This window comes from Phycodurus eques, chromosome 22, assembly GCF_024500275.1.
Source record: "Phycodurus eques isolate BA_2022a chromosome 22, UOR_Pequ_1.1, whole genome shotgun sequence".
Classification (NCBI taxonomy): domain Eukaryota; kingdom Metazoa; phylum Chordata; class Actinopteri; order Syngnathiformes; family Syngnathidae; genus Phycodurus; species Phycodurus eques.
Window position 1 is genome coordinate 5,515,353 of NC_084546.1, and position 19,747 is coordinate 5,535,099.

At 41.0% G+C, this 19,747-nt stretch overlaps 2 protein-coding genes across 2 annotated transcripts in view; one reads left to right on the forward strand and one right to left on the reverse strand.

The window, feature by feature from the left end:
• Positions 1-19,747, reverse strand: part of tmem178bb (transmembrane protein 178Bb) — a 64,223-nt gene that overhangs the window by 30,145 nt on the left and 14,331 nt on the right. The window contains exon 2 of the mRNA XM_061667251.1: positions 3,930-4,043. Within this exon, the coding sequence (XP_061523235.1) occupies positions 3,930-4,043 (114 nt within the window). The remainder of the gene's footprint in view (positions 1-3,929; positions 4,044-19,747) is intronic.
• The window catches only part of braf (B-Raf proto-oncogene, serine/threonine kinase), a 78,250-nt gene that overhangs the window by 25,268 nt on the left and 33,235 nt on the right, over positions 1-19,747 (forward strand). The gene's annotated exons all lie outside the window — the stretch shown is intronic.

Sequence of the window (19,747 nt, forward strand, 5' to 3'; positions counted from 1 at the left end):
GTTGTCTTCGGCCCAATCACAGGACACATACAGACAAACAAACATCGAGACTCCCATTCACAAACGTCAGTTTTCCGTAATACGGTATCCCTTTCATAAACCATGTCTTGTATGATAGACTTAACCTTATGTGCTAAAACCTTAATAGACAGATCAAACACCAGAAGCCTTTTCGAAAGCCAGGATCCAAATGACCCTCACGGCATAATATTCCTCTATTTATATCCTGTGTCGGAACACAGTGCCTGACCAACTTCCTGTCTTGCGCTTCCCTCTGGTCTGGATCCACATATGGATGAGCACTGATGAATCACTGAGCCTGAAGGCTTGTTCACATGAATGGGCACTGATTTCCCGATTTGGCCTAATCCGTGGAACCCGATTAACATAACAGGGGCGCATCCACGACTGCCAGCGACGTATTCCGCAAGGTTTCTGTACCCTCTGGATGATACTTACTGGTATTCGCCGCCAATTGTGAGCAAATACCTCAGGATTCGGTCCTGTTTGTGTTTGAGTGACAAAGCGCCACTTATGATGCCAATCAAAAGCGCTTTCACCATGTCTAAATATGGAAACAAACTCATTTATAATGATTGAATGTATAATTCCCTTCTGTTTAGCATAATTGCTTCGATGTCACGTTTGATGGTGGATCCCATTTCTGGTATCAGATGATTAAGTGAGATACATATTGGATATTTTTAGATGGCAAGATTCCGGAACTCTGCGGGTAATTGCATGTGCATTTGTGTTTCATCTTCTTTCATCATGTCTAAAATAAGCAGGATATTTCACTGTTGGCATTGCACACTGTGAGCTGATAGGATAATCATAATTTGGCTTGTTCCAATGACTGTGTTAGTAAAGTGGAAAAACAGCAATATATACAAACTGAACTGCAAATCTTTCTCTCCGGGCCTGTTATGGTTGTACAAAGGAGTATCACAACAGCAGAATATGCACTGTCCCCTAATTAGTATGCTCTCAGGGCCCCCATGTGCACAACCCTCATTATATCACCAGGTTTATGGAAAATGTACCTTTTAATTGTTTGTGTACAAATTGTTGGGTCATAAAATATGAAATTAAATAACCAAGTTAATCTTTTGTTTGGTTAAGTGGTTATGGTTAAATTCGCCAGTGGTGGCCTTGAGTCCTTAAATATTATGTTATATAAATGACCAGGTACTCGAAATGGTACCCTTTAGTGGAAGAGAGTGAGTAAAGCTGGTACAAAGCTGATACTAAGCATTGGCAAAACGGAGTGATCAATGTAGGGTTTCGAGGTTTATCAGCTTGGCGGCATGAAAGAAACCTGCGCTGCAATGAATTGATGCCGCTCAATGAGTTAAACCCCTGTCATCTTCACGCAAGCCTGTTCGGATGGGAAATCGAGGAGGAGTGGCCAAGACCTATTCCGTCGGTACCTTTTGGATTATACGCCATCACTTGCGGTGTGAGCTTTTAAGGTTCCTTTTGAAGTCACAAAATCCCTAAGCTGTGGTGTTAGAAAACCTACAGCATCAAAAATGTACGCCTGCTCTGCATGTGTGACAGACAATTGAGGCGGTAGACGGGATATTGCGTAGCAGTCTGTTGCTTTGATGTTCTGCGGTAATCGAAAAATGTGTATTTTGGTTCCTAACAGCATTGCCGTCACAAGTCTTTATTTTCTTTTTCTTGTTGACTGACAGAAACAAATGAGTATCGTGTTCATCTTCGAGTGTCGCTAGCGGCCTCTGCGTCACCCCGCTGTTTCCTCGAATCTGTGTGTGTGTTTCAGGCCTGCCCGAGTTCAATTTCACACACTTCATGAAAAGCCAGACCAGGTTGTCATTCTTACTTAATCCATACAAGGCCCAAGGCAGCATGGGTGGATTTGGTCCATGGCGTCTCTGGAGTTGAACCGCAAACTATTCAACTCTGCCTGCTGACCAAATAGCTTCAAAGTGGGGTGACTCATACGGAAAAGGGCGGCTCCTCGGGTGCTGTAGGCTTTGCATGGGAGTTAATGGTGACATATGGGAATTTATAATAATTTATGGTTATTAACCGACGGTTGCAGGTTGGTCTGCTACAGGGAACTTGCAGAACTGTCGTTAACCATTACTGTATGAATGATTAACTCATAAAATAGGGATGGGCAATTTTTTCCCATATTTTCCCCCCGCCTAGAAAATTAAGGAATGAATTATTTTTAATCAAGTTCACGCCTATTCAAACTCGAACTGATATTAACCTAACATGGTTGTTTTTTTTAATGTTGAATTTCGAGATTCGGATCCAGAATCTCTCGACTGTGAGATCGAAATAGTTAAGATGGATTTTTACTTATGCGACAATGACCTGGCTAATGACTAATCAGAATCTAAGCACTGGTTTAGATTTTATTGACATTTCAATTGAATAAATACAGTTGACCTTGACTGTGAATGATTCACTTCAACCCAGTTCCTTGATGAATCTCAGTGGGTCATTCAGTGCTGTCCAATGAGTCTGATCGAGCAGCAAGCGCAAATGCTTAGTCATCGGACAGAGATTTGTTTACCTGCCCTTTTGCTATTTACATTTGTCGCTTTCATGCCGGAGAGACTGGCCTTCGGTTCAGGAGCGGGAGCGTTATCTCACGCTGATATCCTGAGCGGCTCGACCCAGTAATAAGGACATGAAACATCTACGGCTGCACAAAGGTGACCTTCTCGTCGCAAATATGAGCTACAGTATGTGTTTTCAGGAGCAGGCCAAGATATAGCGGAGATGTAAACATCTTTCAATGCGCGTGGCTGTCATAAAATCATATCATATCATAAAATGCTTGGAAGTGAGCCAAGTACTCACATTTAAATAGGCAGCAGAGGTTCTGTTATTTATATCAATGTATAAGATGCCATGTGTCCTTCACTGTAGATGAAAAGCTTCTTAATGTGCTGTCGGGGACCTCTATTGATCGATTTTCTATTGTGCCTGTCCTCATTAGGGTGAGGTGGACTTTGGGCGAGAAGCGGGGCACATATATACAAACAAGCATTGACATTCACATTTACAGCTATGGACAATTTATCTATCTATCCATTTTCCATATCGCATATCCTCATAAGGCATACTTCCACAATGTCAAGTCAATTTCTCTTGTGTTTCTATTACAAATTTCATTTGTGGAATTAATGAACACTTAGGACGTCAGTTTTGATCCAGCGTGATCCACAATCACATTATGTTAGACTTTGATTTCATCAGCCCATGGAGCAGCGGGAGAGCTGGTCTCCAACAGCGCTGTTGGATTCTATGAGCTCGCGTACGAAATGCGTTCAGAGGGATATACAGTACGAGAAATCCAGTTTTTTGAGGACACCTGACATGCTCAGCCTCTTCCTTTAGGGGCTGTTGTGCAGCTAGCTCAGTGGTCGACCACCGAGCCAAAGGGAAACACGCACTGACCTCATACTGTCACTGTTTCCTGTTGCCGTCTGACTAGTCACTTGCTGCCAGGTGCCAGGGCTTGAGAACAGCAACTTCTCTTTGCTCTAATTCTCGGCAGACTCTGCTGTCTGTCTTCTTCCCTATGTAGTTTGCTTTCATTTCTAACACTATTTTATAGCACGTACAGACGCAATTAAAAAGAAATATTTACTACTGTATATACTATAACTGTAAAACTAGTTAAAACATGTTTTCCTATGTTATCCATTGTGCGTGGGTCTGGACTAACAGTACTCAAAATCTCACCAATTTCTTTTTGTATCCTGGCAAAACAAAAGTTACACCTTTTAAGGAGACGGGACTTCCCATAATTGATTTTAAAAAGGGACCATTTGAGTGGAAATTCAATGGAGGTAAGAAACAAAGCATTTTACTTGATCCAGCTTTCGAACTTGTGAATGCAGTTCACCATAGAACAAAGCCAGTAGTATTGGGAATAGACTTACGGAGGGAGTGCCACTCATCCTGCCTTATCGTCTTGGTGATGTTGTAGGAGAGATTTTTGGGTATTGTGCCCGAGGAGTAGTGGTACTTGATGTAGGAGCATCTTGCGATGGAACCTGCAGAGGGAAAAGGAAACAAACAAAAGAACTGAGTTGATACACAGGCTATTGGTAGTGATTCACATTCATGCAGGAGGCGCAGGCTCAATTCCCAATGCAGAATTGAAACCGGAAGGATGGACGGATCCAAATACTGGGGCCTCGCTGACTCACAGGTTGCATAAGCTCCACACGGATGACACACACAGCAGGACTTTATGGAACAAGGGGGGAACACTTTTCTATGCAAATGGTGATTCAGCTCAGACGTCTGCAGTTGTTGATGAAACAACGAGACAATGGCACATTGCCGAAAACAACCCCCGACTTGCGTATTGGGCTCTATTGTGAGTGTGGAATAATTACAACATATGCATGAATGCAAGAGGTGTGATGTTCTTTAAAAACCATCAATTTGTCAAGACTGTGGGAGTTCTTGTGTCAATGATTGCCAGCAACACTCATTTCTATAAATTGTTGTGTGCTAGATCACACAGAAAGACACACTAAAGGTTCTGAGACGAGAAGAAAATTTGCTTTCCAAAGTCTGCTGTAGAAAATAATGTATTCTGTTCATTCTACACAAGTCAGTCTTTTCAAACGTCTTCAGTCTCAAATAACCATATCAAATCTTAATTAGATGTATGGCTACATGCTTTAAATGGGGGGAAAATAGCGTCATGCGTTAGATAAAATGAAAAATCTAAATCCAGCATCTTATATACCGGTTAATGGTAGGACGAATGTGAAATCAATAACTAATATTTTGGTTTTTGTTTGTTTTTTATGCAATTTTAAAGAAAATATTATTCAAATTTAACCTATATAATAAATCAAATATAATATTTTCACCAGGACACACCAACCTTCAAAAGTGACTTTTCAGCTTGGACCACATTGTCTTTCGCACAGACAGTAAATGTTTATTCCTAGATTGTAATTTAATGGCTGGTGCTGTCCTTTGAACACCATTACAGCATGTCCGCTGTAATTATCTCTGGCGAGACTGCCAGGCTTACTGAACACTATATTATCACAGTCCTGGGAGATTTGAACTGCACAAACAGAGATCACCAGGATATTGGTAGCCCCGCACCCCCATCCAGCCTCCACTCTGTTTGTCCTGCAGCCATGCGCAGACTCTGAAGATCGCAACATCTGATAACGATAATTAGCCTTTCATGGCTGTCACTGCTGCAGTCAGTACCCATTTGCTCTTATAGAGATTATGATTATGATAGTAATTTTTAAAAAATTTGCCTCTAAAAGTGTTACAGCAACGTATCCATCGCTTTTGCCGCAGGCAAATGTTTGAAAATAAAAGGTGAGCAAAATCATGCCAACGCATTCCTTGGAGAATTTGGTAGCAGGCTGTACGCAAGGTTAAACAGTATTCAGTGGTGCAGTAACTTTTCTTCATGTGAGAGCAAAATGGAAAAGCCGACTCTTGTTGTTTCCCAATGTTTATAACAGTAATTTAGAAATTACACAAAATACACAACCTCAGACCTTAAAGGTTAGTTTCTTTTTTCAATGTTGTCGTTGTTTCATTTCAGCCAACCTTAATATCGGAACCTGATTATTTTTGTTGACCAACTTCTTTGGTACATACCGTATACTAAGGGTTGAAATGATTAGCCAATTGGTCGATGAGTCGACTTTCCTCCTCCGCATAGACGTTTAAAGCTTCAAGTCGACTAATTGCTTGTCACCTTTTTGGCATCTTGTCTTCTAATCGGACATATAAGCTTTGCGTCATGGTGAGTTGTGTTTTTAATATTTTTTTAAAAATGTGTTTTTTATGTCTTTACGTGAAAGAGGTCTATGGCGCAAAAAAATGTTGGGGACGACTGTACTGTGCCGATAAGTTTATTAGTCAACATCGATGTTTTAAACTTGAAGTCAACTAATTGCTAGTCACGTTTTTTGGGGATAATGCCAATCAGGCATTTTCGAAGGGACTTTTGGCCAAAGTTATGTGCTGATAAAATATCAGTGACGTCATCGATTCATCAACTTACACCCGATTTTCATCATATGATATTCGACTATTTCTGTATTGGATACACTGGTTTTCACATTAGTTTGGATGGCAAATAGTCATGAATCGATTGCACTTGTGTCCAGAACCAACATCCCAATACATGCTCCAAGAGGGTCTTATAATGCACTATTGATTTATCAGTCGTGGTCATACATGACCTAACACGCACTGACTAAACGCTTGTCCCCAGGCTAGCACCAAGTGTCATCTGCTACCTCAGAACCTTGTCGTCTGGTATCGCGTTTGAAGTAAATCTCTTCTCTTACTCCGTGTGATCCAGGCGACTTTGGACGATGAACTGAGGTCACAGTGCGAAAGAGAAAGAGAGAAAAAAGAGACGATCTAAGGAAGTTGGATGCTCGGGTTAGGGAGCTCAAATTGATTTTTTTTCCTAACACTAAAAGAAACCACAAAGTGCTGGAGGGATTTCAAATGGGCCAATAATCCCCAACTGTTTGCAGCTCTCCAATAACCAATGAACCCTTGCTCTTTTCTACTCCAAAAGACATACATACATGAAGGAATCCATTATAGGGGATAAAGTACTATAATATAATTGATGTCCACAGGCACTCTCGGATGCACAGATCACTGAAAATATCAATATTGACTTTGTAATTGAACATTTTTATTCATTTCAAAAGGGGGAAAGGTGATTAGAGCTAAGACTCATCTGAGTTACATGGAACAAACTAAACTCAGAAGTCAAGGCGCCACTGTATTATGCATGCTATGTTGAGACAAAAAAAGTAGAATTTCAGACCCACGCGCTGTGATACTTTATAAAATTCTCTAACTTGAACTATTTAGCCATGCCTCTGTTTTTTTTCTTTTCTTCGATGAGGAGGTCCTCTGAAATCAAGTTCTGGCACAGAGACAATCCTCTCCTGTCACATGGGCACGACTGCATATATTCAGCTCCTCTGTTCTGCTGTGATGGATGACTAAGCGTAAAGCTCCAAGATGGACCGGATATTTCTCTATCACTGGGGTATTCTCCCTTTCCATAATGTGATACTCATAAGTGGAGCTCGGAGTAAATCAAACATTTTGCCATCCCTCCCCTTACAAGGCGACGCCATCTCGAAAAAGTGGCATAAAAGCCTTGTCGCAGAACTAATTAACCAAGCATCTCTTTGGTTCCTCAAGGACTGGGCTTAAAAACACTTCTTGTTTTTCCCCATGTCGTTTTTTTTTTTTTTTTTTTTTTTTTTTTTTAAATCTAATCTAATCGCCACAGGGCCATCCAAGTGCGACACCATAAGAATTTCTCTCTCTCGTGGGAGATCCGAGCCAAAGCTGGGCTTAAACCACCACCACCCCTCTGACAAGTGTCAAGTAACAGAGACGCATGAAAAAGATACATGACAAGCGGCTCTATCAATACAGTCAAGCAAATGACCAGGGAGTAGAAATCGGATAAGTAATTTTAGTGTTGCTCAGGCAATTTGCTGAGACATCCACTCCTTAGTGATACCACTTCTTATTCGTCCGTGGAGTAGCCAGTGCCCACATTGAGTGACAAGTGTAGAAAGTTGCCATCTGGAGATTTATCGTAATCGACACGACTTGTCTCAGAATGCCAAACAAACTGCAGGAATAACCCCCAAAAGTGTGAAGACTACCATGCTGTGTATGCTTTAAAAAAATGATGATTTAAAAATCGACTGTCTGCCCATCACAGATTTTAGTGACCACAAATTACACAATGTATATTGAGGATGTGAAGAATTGTTATATTGTCTGTCTACATGTGTCGCTGCATTATTGGTGTTCAAATATCCGTTGCTTAAACACATCATTGCTATTTACATGAGCCCATGTATGGCATTTTGCATTGTGTGTTAGCATTAAGCAAGCAGACGCTCGTAAAACAGTGATGTGGTTTGGTTAAATACGCAAAGTCTAATTGTCTTTTTTGTATGTTTAGTTTTACAGTAAATTTCAACTGGGAGTGGCAATAAATGGCTTCAAAAAATCGTCAGGGCGATGTCTCTCATCTGGAAAAATGTTGGGTCACTCACCACTTTATATGTAACCTCTCGTAACCATCCGGTCAGCTGTAAGACTGTTATCAAATGCCCGATTGATACGGATGTTAATTCTGCTCTGAAATGAGCGCACTTGCATGTAAAAGCCTTCATGAACAAGAGGCCGAGAAGTGGGAATAATGTAATTCCATGCTGGCCATCCATTTAATATCCTGCTGCATCAATCACCGTGCGCTCGCCTTCGCTCTGAGGTGTGCCGTTCACACTTTCATTTCCTGCTCTCCGAGGGAGTGTGACATTCTCCACTGCTTGTGGACACCAGAAAAGCTTAATCCTGAGCATTTTTGCTCTGTTATTTTTTTTATTTTTTAAAGCATTTTGCACCAAGTGCACACATCACATTATACAAGATTACACCCCTTTGCCAAGAAGCAGTGTCACGACGGCGGGTGCATATTGCTTCCGCTCTCCCAGAATGGATTTCCAACTCAGTCATTTTAGCTAAATTGCCCTTCAGCCTTGCACAAACATCTCGGAGCAGACACAATTTCCATTCTCATAAGTGGAGAGACTGTACTATAGGAGTGGAAGGGTGCACAACTGTCTATGGGAAAGAATCTGCACTGTCCTATGCTGCTGTTTTATGTCAACTGTAGACCAGTGCTTCTTAAAGGGTGGTACCAGTACCACTTGTAGTATGCGGGCGTCCTCTGGCAATACAAGAAAGAATCACTGAATTAAATGTTCAAACTATGCCTACTGTAATACAGTTGCTAAACATTTTAATCCAGTGCAGTATATTTGTTAAGTACAGTTCAGTTTTCATTTAACTTTAACTACGACAAAGAAGAGCTCTGTGCGTACCTTTTACTTTGTCTTTTTTTTCCACATTTTTCATACTTTTTTTCCTTTATATGTCATAAATGTACTAAAGTTTAACATAAAGTTGATATTGTGCATACTTTGGTCCCAAATGCATGTTTGTATCTACCGGTATTCCAGTTCTTGACTTTTACAGACTCGGGAGAGCAAAATGGGTTTATAAGCCAAAATGTTTAAAATATTGCATTTTTTTTTATTGATTTTTTTTATGTATAAATGTATTAAAATTGAGTATAAATATGGATATTGTAGACATGGCAAAAGCATGCCTGTAGCTATTATAGTTCTTCAGATACAGCATGTAAAATAAAATTAATGCATCTGAAGTTATAAAGGACATCAGAAGCGGGATTTGAAGAGTTTATGCACCAGTACCAAATTTCATTCTTGTGTCTTCATTTGAATTCATTCTTGTGTCTTCAATTCTGACACATATCTGCTCTACTATTACAATTAGTAGCTTTCAAAATGCTATTTTGTGACCACCTCATGTACATTATAGTCTAATTGTGACAGCAGCTGGTATGTTCAAAGAACTTCTCTCTCCGACTAGAAACGGAAAAGATGGTGTTTCCTAATGTTTATTACAATAATCTCACAAATATTGCCACGGTCCCTCTTACATGGGTTTAGCACTCATTGTGCTTTATAAAATGTGTGAAAGCTCAATAGGGTGTCTCTTAGGTGTCATTTTTCCGTGCTAAGTTTGGAGGATAAGGTGTCTGAACCCCTTTGACAGTTGGTGAGCGCACAATTAAGGACAATGGATACTTTGCCAAGCAAAGCAAAGATGAATAGTCTCGCTAGACCACAGACACCCACTATTTGAATGCATTATTGTAGATTCAGCAAGTAAAGAAAGAGATGTTTTTGGGAAAAGATTCCAGATCCAATAGTACTGTTGCTTACAAAAGAAGGTAGACGTTCACTGCCATGTTGGTAAACATAGATTACAATTTTCTGGACATCCAAAAAGCAGCATTATTGTCTTAGAGGGTTTAACGGGCCACTGTACTGCAATGTGGAGCCTCCCCCAGTGGAAACGTGAGGCAGCTGCGTATGTCATCCCCGCTCGTGGCAGATGGGAGCTCGCCACTGCTGCCGCTGCTGCTGCAGTTCAAGCCCCGGATGGCCTCATTTTGTTGTGACCCATTTCAATGCTCCCCCTGTTCCTCCCCGCGAGGCCCGTGGGATTAACGTGGAAGGCTCGGGTGAGGGATGCTGTTCTCCCTGCTCGAAGGATGCAAATGTGCAGATGGAGGGGGTGGGGGTAGGGGGGGGCTAGCAGGCTTGAGCTGGTTGAAGGGAGGAGGAAAGGGATGGGGAGAACGTGGAACACCCTGTATTCGCTAATACAAACTGGTTTTTTTTAATTGTAGCCTTCCAAACATCCAAACACATTTAGTGTGTGTGTGTGTGTGTGTGTGTGTGTGTGTGTGCTGTGACTTCAATGAGCATCCAGGGAATGGAGCACGTACTGTCCAGTTGGCCAAGTAATTTTTAGGAGCATATGTCTTTTATAGGCCTTGAACCCTATTAAATAGGACTCAAGATAGCTGAGATAAGATATTATTGCCATATTTCTTCCAACTACGGTAATCTCCCAGGTGGCAGGGCTCGTTCGCCATCCCCCGCAAATCGAAAAAAAGCCAGAGTAAGACTTCCCAAAATACTGTATGTCTATAACTGTGTATATTCATAGTTTAAACTGGAAGTATTCCACTAGCTATGATGCCAAAACAGTTTACCATCATTTTAAACACATCTTACAACGTTAGGCTAAAACATAATTGATTGTAATGGATACAGTATATAATAATGGGGGGGGGGGGATACCTCACTATCCTGTGTCAACTAAAATGGCTATTAGATTTACCAGTTTGTGTAAAAATAAGGAAAATGGTGGTAATGGGCATCTTTAAACGATAAAACTATCCATGCCATAAATGTGTGTATTTTTTATAGGGCATTGGTAACGGTTCAAACAGTTCCCAGAATCGTTTATGTAGCCACCAAATTTGTGCTTTTGTACCATACATAAATAGTACATCACATTGTTTGATAGTAGATGTTTTTATCCAAGAGCTGCAATTCATAATTTATTACAGACAATTGTTATAAGGATATTCTTAGCCCGGAACATACTGTGTGTGAATATGAAAATCAACCGTATGTAAGTGTTAAAATTATCTAATTTTAAGGTGGATAAATCCATCACAGTGTCGTCCCGGGCTAATTCTGTCTCACACCGTGATGTCAGACTCGCTTCTTTGGTAACACCCAATTAAAAAGACGACAACTTAGTGTTTTGTCTTCATCTCTACTGAAACCCCTGGAAACCGCATTTACTGTATGTTTGAAGCTTGTTAATCCTCGAAATAACAAAGCCCAGTGTAGAAACGACAGTTTACGGCAGAAACTATTCAATATCATCACGCCTTGAGGAAATACTGTAATTTAAGAGGATGTAGACCCAAACAGTTTCAGGTTTAGACCCTTAATATTTCAAAAAATAATGGCCTCCCTCCCTGTCAAAACATGTGAAAGTGTCCCCCGTTGACCCTCGTGGAGCTCATTTTATTTCGTGGCAGATTTACTGCATTTTATTTTGTGGCAGAGTTACTGTATTTAACTGGCTGCATTATATTCCTACTGCGACTCTTCAAGTGATTGAGAGTATACTGTAAATATTTTCAACATGAAGCATAGAATGCAAAACAGTATATTACATGAAGGAACTAGAATAGCACAACCTTGGTGGGGGGAATGGAAATTTACCAGAACAGGCGACATGTGCTCAGATAATGTTTTTGTGAAGCAGCATGTGGCCTATTATCCAAAGTTATTTTCGTCTGCGATGTTGCGAGGAACAACTACTCGTGATGGCGAAGCAGCGCCTGTGTCGTGTGTGACAGCGGCTGCCAGATTAGTCATCAATCTCTCCTCTGTCTTGTCAGGAAGATAACTATTGGTATTCTCCAATGTTTACCACAATAATATAGAGAAAATGCACACAGCATTGGCAGGTTGCTTGTACCTTGACTTAAGAGAGCCCCAACTTAAGAGTTTCGATTTATTTATTGTGTCGCAAACAAAAATGGGAAGTAAGGCTCTCTACCTCTCGATGGTGGCGTCGGACTTCACAACATGAGGGCACCATCAGTTCACGTGGTTCTAAGTAACCGCCACACAGGCAGAACTGAGCTGAGATTCGAAGGTTCGAAACCAAAACCGCTCAACCGTGAGGCAGATATGCCAAACACTAGCACACTGTACTGAAGAATTTAATTACATTTCTCAAAAAGGCCCTGCCGAAAAGCAAAAATGTTGCTTACTGCAGCTTTAATGTTCACTCCATTATTCTGTAAGTTGGTTTCGAGTCATGATTCCATGTTTTTTTTTTTTTTAAGTTTTATGTGACAGTCTCAGTCCTCATGGGGGCTTTCATCAAAACCTGTGTTACTGTCAAAATCGACCTTTTTGTTCTGCGCACTGTTTTGTTTTCACTCGTGCTACTTTATTATTATTATGATTATTATTATTGACATTATTATTATGCTGCTTTTGGAGAGGCAAATTACTCATTAAACACAGCATGTTTCATCAAATTTAGAGGAGCGTAGACGCTGGTGACTTTGCAGAAGCCTGTGTTTCTGTCAGAAATAATTAGCTCCTAAGGAGGGTTCTGATGTATTGATATGAATCTCGTTAGAGCATAATTTCATGAGAAATAGTTGAAGATAATTAACGGCAGAAACTATTCAATATCATCGGTAAAGATAATTTAAGGAGATGAGTCCCGCCAGGTGCTGTGTGCTACTGAATTTTTTTTTTTTGCAATATCAGAAGCTTTCAAGAGGAAATGTCAGCGCTAGCCTTCAGGGCCTAACCTTTACATTTTCAGGAACCATGAAACAGATATAAATGTCGACATTCTGCGAAGCCTATTACAAACATCAGGAGCTTTTTGTTGGTGTTATATAATAGTATCCCAAAATATTGAGTTTGTTTTTTATACAAGTAAATGTAAGAAGGGGAAATGTTGCAAAATTGACTCATAGCAGCAGACAGGAGGCGGCATCTTGTTTTGGTTGTCATGGCGACAGTATTAGCTCACCATCACCATCGTGACAGCTCATAATTCACATGAATAAATAAATGTGCAAAATGTTAGAGTGAGGGGTTAAAACATTTGCAATGTCACCTTGCAGTCCAGCGATGCCTTGAGATACTTTTGAGATATATATTGATATATTAAAAACAATTGCATAGCTTTTGCCCTTGGAAAGTCTGCTTCGCTTAATGCTAACAAACAATGCAAAACCCCATTAACATGCAAACAGTTACGAAGCAACGGATGTTTCATCCAATATATAATTGTATAAATATTGGTCACAAACGGTACAGCAACATACATCTTTTGGATGGAGTGGAACCTCAACATAGTTTCTCATGTTGCATGATAAAAAAGATTGTGTAATATTTAGTATTTAGGTGTTCTTTTAAATGACATGATGATGACATTTTTGGGGGGATGCCAAGAAGCATTGCATCCAGAGGTGTATGACTCGGCCCACAAGACTTGACTCGAGTCACCGATTTGAGTTTTTTTCTTGTGTTATGATCAGCGGAAAACATTTTATTACTTCAATGATGTTGTGACTGAGCAAGATTGTGTCACTTGACTTGCGTGAAATTTAGTGGGGACTTGATTTGCTTGATTTATTTCGTACACTTACTTGGAATTTACGGAAGAATGCATGCAGACTGATGCTTGTTTTGTCAATAACATTGGATTTTTTGGGGACCTGTCAAAAAGTGGACGTATCCAAGGAAAAGTAGATGTCTGGTTGTTGTTTGGTCTGTTGGTGAGCGGGCCCGTCTGATTGTGTAAATGTGCGTTCTTACAAGAATGAGGCAGCAGATGGGATGATAATTTTGCAAATCAAATAAATTGCCCATGTGTGGGACTTGTTTTCACGTATTCCCCGGACCCAATGTTGTGAATGTGCAAAGTGAGAAACAGCTGGTGAGCTAACTCAGGTCGACAGCATACGTATTGGCCTACATGCAAGACTGCCTTGGGTTCCTTTTTGCACTCAATGGACCCTCACTGGGCATCTTACCTCCACACTAGGCTGTGGATGACAGCGTGGGTCAAGGCCAGTTTAATATGTCTCCTTAATCGGATTCCATTCTCTTTGAATGAGTCTTAACACAGAGGACAATTAAATGGGAGCATCTGGGGGGGCTGTAACCCTGCACACCAGCGGTAATGCCGACATGGCTTCCTTCCACCTGCCATTTCTTAATTATGTGGATGCCAGTGGATGTTTTGTTTAGGTACGCAGTCGAGTAAAAGTCATGATTTAGATACATTTGTAACAGTGCATTTTTATAGTTACAAAAGCATCATACAGCATTAGCGTTAGCTTCTGATAAGCGGCACACACTTCATTGCACACTTCATATGTCGGCTAATGGAAATGCCATCAATCCATTCCAGCCCCTCTAAAACATCAAAAAAATTTATAACGTATTTTTAATAAGAATAATAGCACTCTACAGTATTGTATATATATCGTCAGGACATAATTAAATAGAATATACAGCATGAAGGTTGGTGCATCATGATTTCATACATTAATTCATTGGGCATTGTGTGTCTGGTGTGTGTGTGCCTTGGCCACCAGGGGGAAGTATAACACATAGAGACATGTAGATGTGATGATGAAACACTGAAGAAGCTACAAAGCTGCATATTAGTCGTTCTTCGCAGAGGATAAAGAATATATGCCATGAGTATTACTATAGTGTTCAAATGTCAAATGTTTAAATATTCATAATTAGTATGGAGTATCAATGCTAGTTTTGTTAGCCTGTCTATGGGATTTCCTCTTATGTGTTAACAGAATTATGTGGTTTGGTTAAATACACGTGTACTTCTCTTTACATTAAAACTTGCCAGTGCAGTTAATTCAAGTTTTAGGATGGTGACAGTTTGATTTTGTTTCTGTTGGTAATATTGGAAAAAAATTAATTCCAAAGTGTCAGAACGCACTGACTGCATTTCAGTTCCACTATGTTATTATCATTATTGTGGTCTATTATGTGCTTTTCTAACTTACTTGAAAGGTTATAATTGAGGTTGTTGTGGACGTCTTTGTATCGGCTGGCGTTCACACAGCAAGATAGCAGGCAATCACGACAGGACGGTGCATATTCTCTGCCTAAGCAAAAATGGGAGGGCTATTTCACATATTGATGGAATTGATTTTCAGACCACAATGGCCAAGTCCAATTATTGTGCCCTTCGGCATGGGGGGAAATCAGCATTCTGAGAGGAAAGCAAAGAGAAAAGGGAAAGAGGCGATTCATCAGCGAGAATGGTCTACCCGAGAAGACACGATCTGTGTCGTTATCGCTGTTTTCATTGGATCCGGCCTCTTTTTGCTTATATGCTGCACTCGTGGTCCCTCGTCCCATCTGATTCTGCATTTTGAGTGCACTGTGGAATCAGATGGACGTATAAAATGAGCATTATATGAGAATAGGGATGGCAGCGTTCCCCCGCGTGTCACTGCGGGCTGTGCTCTGCACTATTTTTGGCCCTTGTGTATCTTGTTTCATTAATTCTTCTTTTGTCTGCAGATTTCCCCTTTCACTTGTGTACACAGTTCATGTGGATGGAAGATGATTTCAAAGGAGACATGATGTGCATTTTTTTAAAACAGTTTATAACCGTTCACTGGTTTCACAATAACGTCTATGACTTAGCTTTTGTCAAAATACAAAAATAGGATCAAGAATTACACCAAAGAGGAGCCCGAAGTGAGAAAAAAAAAAGAATAATGTTTCTCCTTTAATAGACAAACTCCATTCGAAAGGAAATTCGCCCCGCTGAGACAGCAGGTCGAGAACCTGACGTTGTAGCGAATGTTCGACATTCATCGTTGTGCGTACTCGAATAAAGATATATACGGTTCTTCACAAGGTAGGACAAGTGAGCAACGTACATCTATTGTTGTTCCTTGTTTGAAAACCGGATCCATGCCATATAGAGATGAATTTCTGCATTTCATAGTTATGAATATACAGTCAATTTCACCCGTACAGTTTGAAGCCTTTGTCCTTGATATGAATTTGCTTTCATGATACGACTCACGTCACTCAGAAAACTTTTCGCAATGCCTTGACCGATCCTGTGAAGAATGCCGTCATTTTGCTTGGAGAAGGACCAGAAGAAATCCATCTGGCATATAGTCAATAGCCTTTTTATATGCACTGCATCTGGTCTAGATCAGCATGTTTTTACCAAGTGCGGTATGTCTTTTCATTTAATTTCTTGACAAATAACCCAGCACGCCAAAGCAAAGTTCCAGACAGTCTCTGGTTCCCCAAGGCCACACAGACAGACGGACTACATTCAATTAGCCACATTATGCTGGGAGTTGAAGAGAAACTCCTCCGGATACTGCTGTGGATTGCTGTAATCCCACGTTAGTTGAATGATCATTTCTAAGTGAACCTGGCACATGTCCTCAGATGGCTTTAAAGTCATCATGACTGTGTATGTTAGCATCTGCACCAGCAGTTGTGCGTGACAATGCTGGTGTTATGCTTTGGCAGGGTTGGCAGCTGTTGCCATGGCAATCATGATGCATTTCACACAGAATATATGAAAATAGAGTCAGAGGGCGGAACAGGTTTGGATGAATTCAAGGTGAACTGCCAGCATCCTGCCTGTTTTTGTTTTTGAAACCTGTTATAATTTGAAAAGTTATATAATTCCTCACCACAGACAAAGCAATAACGTTGGATGTTGGTGACCAAATAGATAGAGAACAATCAAATGTACGAGTTTAAGGGGATAAATGATACATTTTCAGTCATAGAAAAAAAAGTCACATATATCACATCCTCCAAATGTTTATGATACTGTGCATGTACCAAGGCCAACCATAACTGTGACTAAGCTTTGTCACTTAGATTGAAACAAAAGACATTTTTACCACTTTTTTTTTTTTCCCTCATTCACACTTCTCCCGTGTTCACAGAACTTTTTTTCCCCAAGGTTTGGGCTCAAAGCACACACACTCGGTGCATTTAATTAACACAGCCAATAACCCAGTTACCGCGCCTCCATCTGTACAATTCCTCTGGGGTGTGCAAAGCGAGCGAGAGAGAGAGACAAAGGGTGTGTACGTGCATAATGTATAGTCTTAGACCTTTCCCGGATCGAGCAATTTTCATTAATCACCTTCTTTGTTTCTAAAAGGAAAAAAAAGGATCATGCTGATCTTATTTTCAAACATTTCGGTTGGAAAGAGCAGTTAAGGTCACAATGGTACGGTTTGGTATGTTAAATCATTTTCACATTGCGGCTCGGAGAGGCTGGAACGCTGGCCAATCACGGCACGGTTGCACCCCTGGGAGGCGGGGCGCTTACTGCCCTTAAAGTGTGTAATGTATTTGATGACCAACACAGCACACCACACATATAACGACATCTACACCGACAATCGCAAAGTCTTCTCACCCAAACCAGAAGTCTGCAATAGTACCGAAACTGGTCCGTGGGAGGCAGCGTGGTGCCAAAAGTCATCATCCAGACTCCCAGAAAATACAAAAAAGAAGAGAGGGAAAGAGTCGAAAAAGAAATTCAAGAAGCCAGGCTAACTGTAAGCTTATCTGGTAACTAGATTGCGGTTGCAAACTCTTCCCGATTTTTGGTCATAAATATTGATTTGACATTTCCAATTGTCAGGCCTGGCCGTTTTCAGAGCTGACCGGGGAGGAAAAATCAGTCTTAAGATAATCTTTTGGAGACATTCGATAATCAGGCTTTTGCTGACTTCCTGGGAAGGGTAGAAAAATGCTCAAATTCGACCAAGTATTGGTATAGTTGTACCTGCTTTAGCCACATATAAACTACTTCGACAGAAAGTATCTCTATCATAATTACTGTACGTCTGTAACTCAATGATAGACGAAAATCGAACATCATCCGACAGCGTCAATACACAATACAGGAAGTAGACAACGTCAAACTCAGCCCCCAGGCCTGATGCCAGACAAGACTGAGTTATCGATCCCCGTTTGCCATACCGAGGCCCAAACGGAGCCACCTGGCTGCACTCTGGGGTGTGACGTCACAGAGCTGCAGCTGCTCCTTTGTGCAGTCGCTCTCTTTTTCTCCACTCCTCCTGTTTGAAATTCCCATCCACGCCCGTGGTGTGCAGGGAGCCGCCGACAAAAAGATGAAGCGAGGTACAGAATGATCGTGAATGTCGGCCACTCTCTAATTACCAAAACGATGGGCAAATCGGGTGTAACAAATGACTAAACACATTGCATTAAAAAATGCTTAAAAACAAATCGGATACAGTGTTGCATGAGGTCAAAAACAATAACAATCAAAGTGTGGCGAGCCCAACAGCATTTCAAGCACCCTGTCAGTGAATGAGAGAGGAAATGTTCTCAGCCATGCATCAGGAAACAAGCTTGGAAACAGTGCTCCAGCTCTTTGATTTTCCAGCAAATGAAGGTCTAAAAATCGTGATTAGTGTTCGAATTGGGATCTCTCTTGCCATCTCTGAAACTGGCCAGTGGCCACTCCATCTCCAGTGGTCCATTTTTGTGCCACACAAGAATTAACTGCGGTCGAGCTAAGCCTTCTGGGGGGATTAAATCGGCAGTGGAGTGTGCAGTCTATCTATAGTGTGGTTAAATTCAGCGACATGATGCCGGGATATACTGAACTTTATGGAATCTGAGAATAAGGATTGTGATGTTCAAGCATACAGCTCTGGAAAAAGAGACCTTTTTGTCTCTTATTTTTTTCCCAGAGCTGTACGTAGAACTGCAAAATATACTAAATTGGATCTGGGTGCGATAATTCACCTTCATTATTTTTGTCAATGTCCAGATCCTGTTTCGGAATTCAATTAGTGGAGCGGAAAGCCAGGACGGAGCTGACCAAATGGCATTCTGACCGGCAGTCCAGGTTAGCCGAGTTAATGAGGGGATGCAAGCGTTTCAGAAATTAAATCCTCAAGCCTGTTAAATGAGCAACCAACTCGGAAGATCGACGATGTTCAAAAGCTGGAGGAAAATTAAATCGCGGCTGAAGCTTTAAATGGATGATGTGAAGGACAATATCCAGTTACCTTTATAGCTTTCATGCTATTTGTTTTGTGTAATAATGATGATCAGTTACATGTTGATTTGATTACATCAGTGTTCGCAAAATATAGCGAAGCAGGGAGGGGCGGTCACATTCCCATCTGTCTCCTACTCAGTTGTCACAGCAGCAGGGAAGAAGTCGCCCGGAGAGCCGCGGGGCATCGAGGTGTTTGTAACAAGATCCTCGAGCCGACCTGATGCCGAGACACTGACACCACTTGGCGCACAACAAATCCCAACTAGAACACATGGGATAGGAAGTCTTCTCTCCAGTGTGTAAATATGTAAAACTCATAGTAGTGGTGGCACTCGATGAAAGTAATTAAACTGAACAACCCTTTTTGATAAAAGGTGAAATGTCTTCAACAAACAAGAACAGTCCAGTTCAACCTTTGCAGACCAAGCGACCTCGACACAAACGTATGGCACAATGTAGGAGGGCAGTTTCTTTGGATCCAGAGTCAGCAGTTCATTTTAATCTCAAAAAGAAGGGGATATTCCTTTGAGGACAACGATGTCCCCATTCTGAATAGGGAGGACCGCTGGTTTGAAAGAGGCGTAAAGGAAGCCGTCGATGTCAAACTACAAAGGCCCTCTCAGAACAGAGGAGGAGGTTTTTA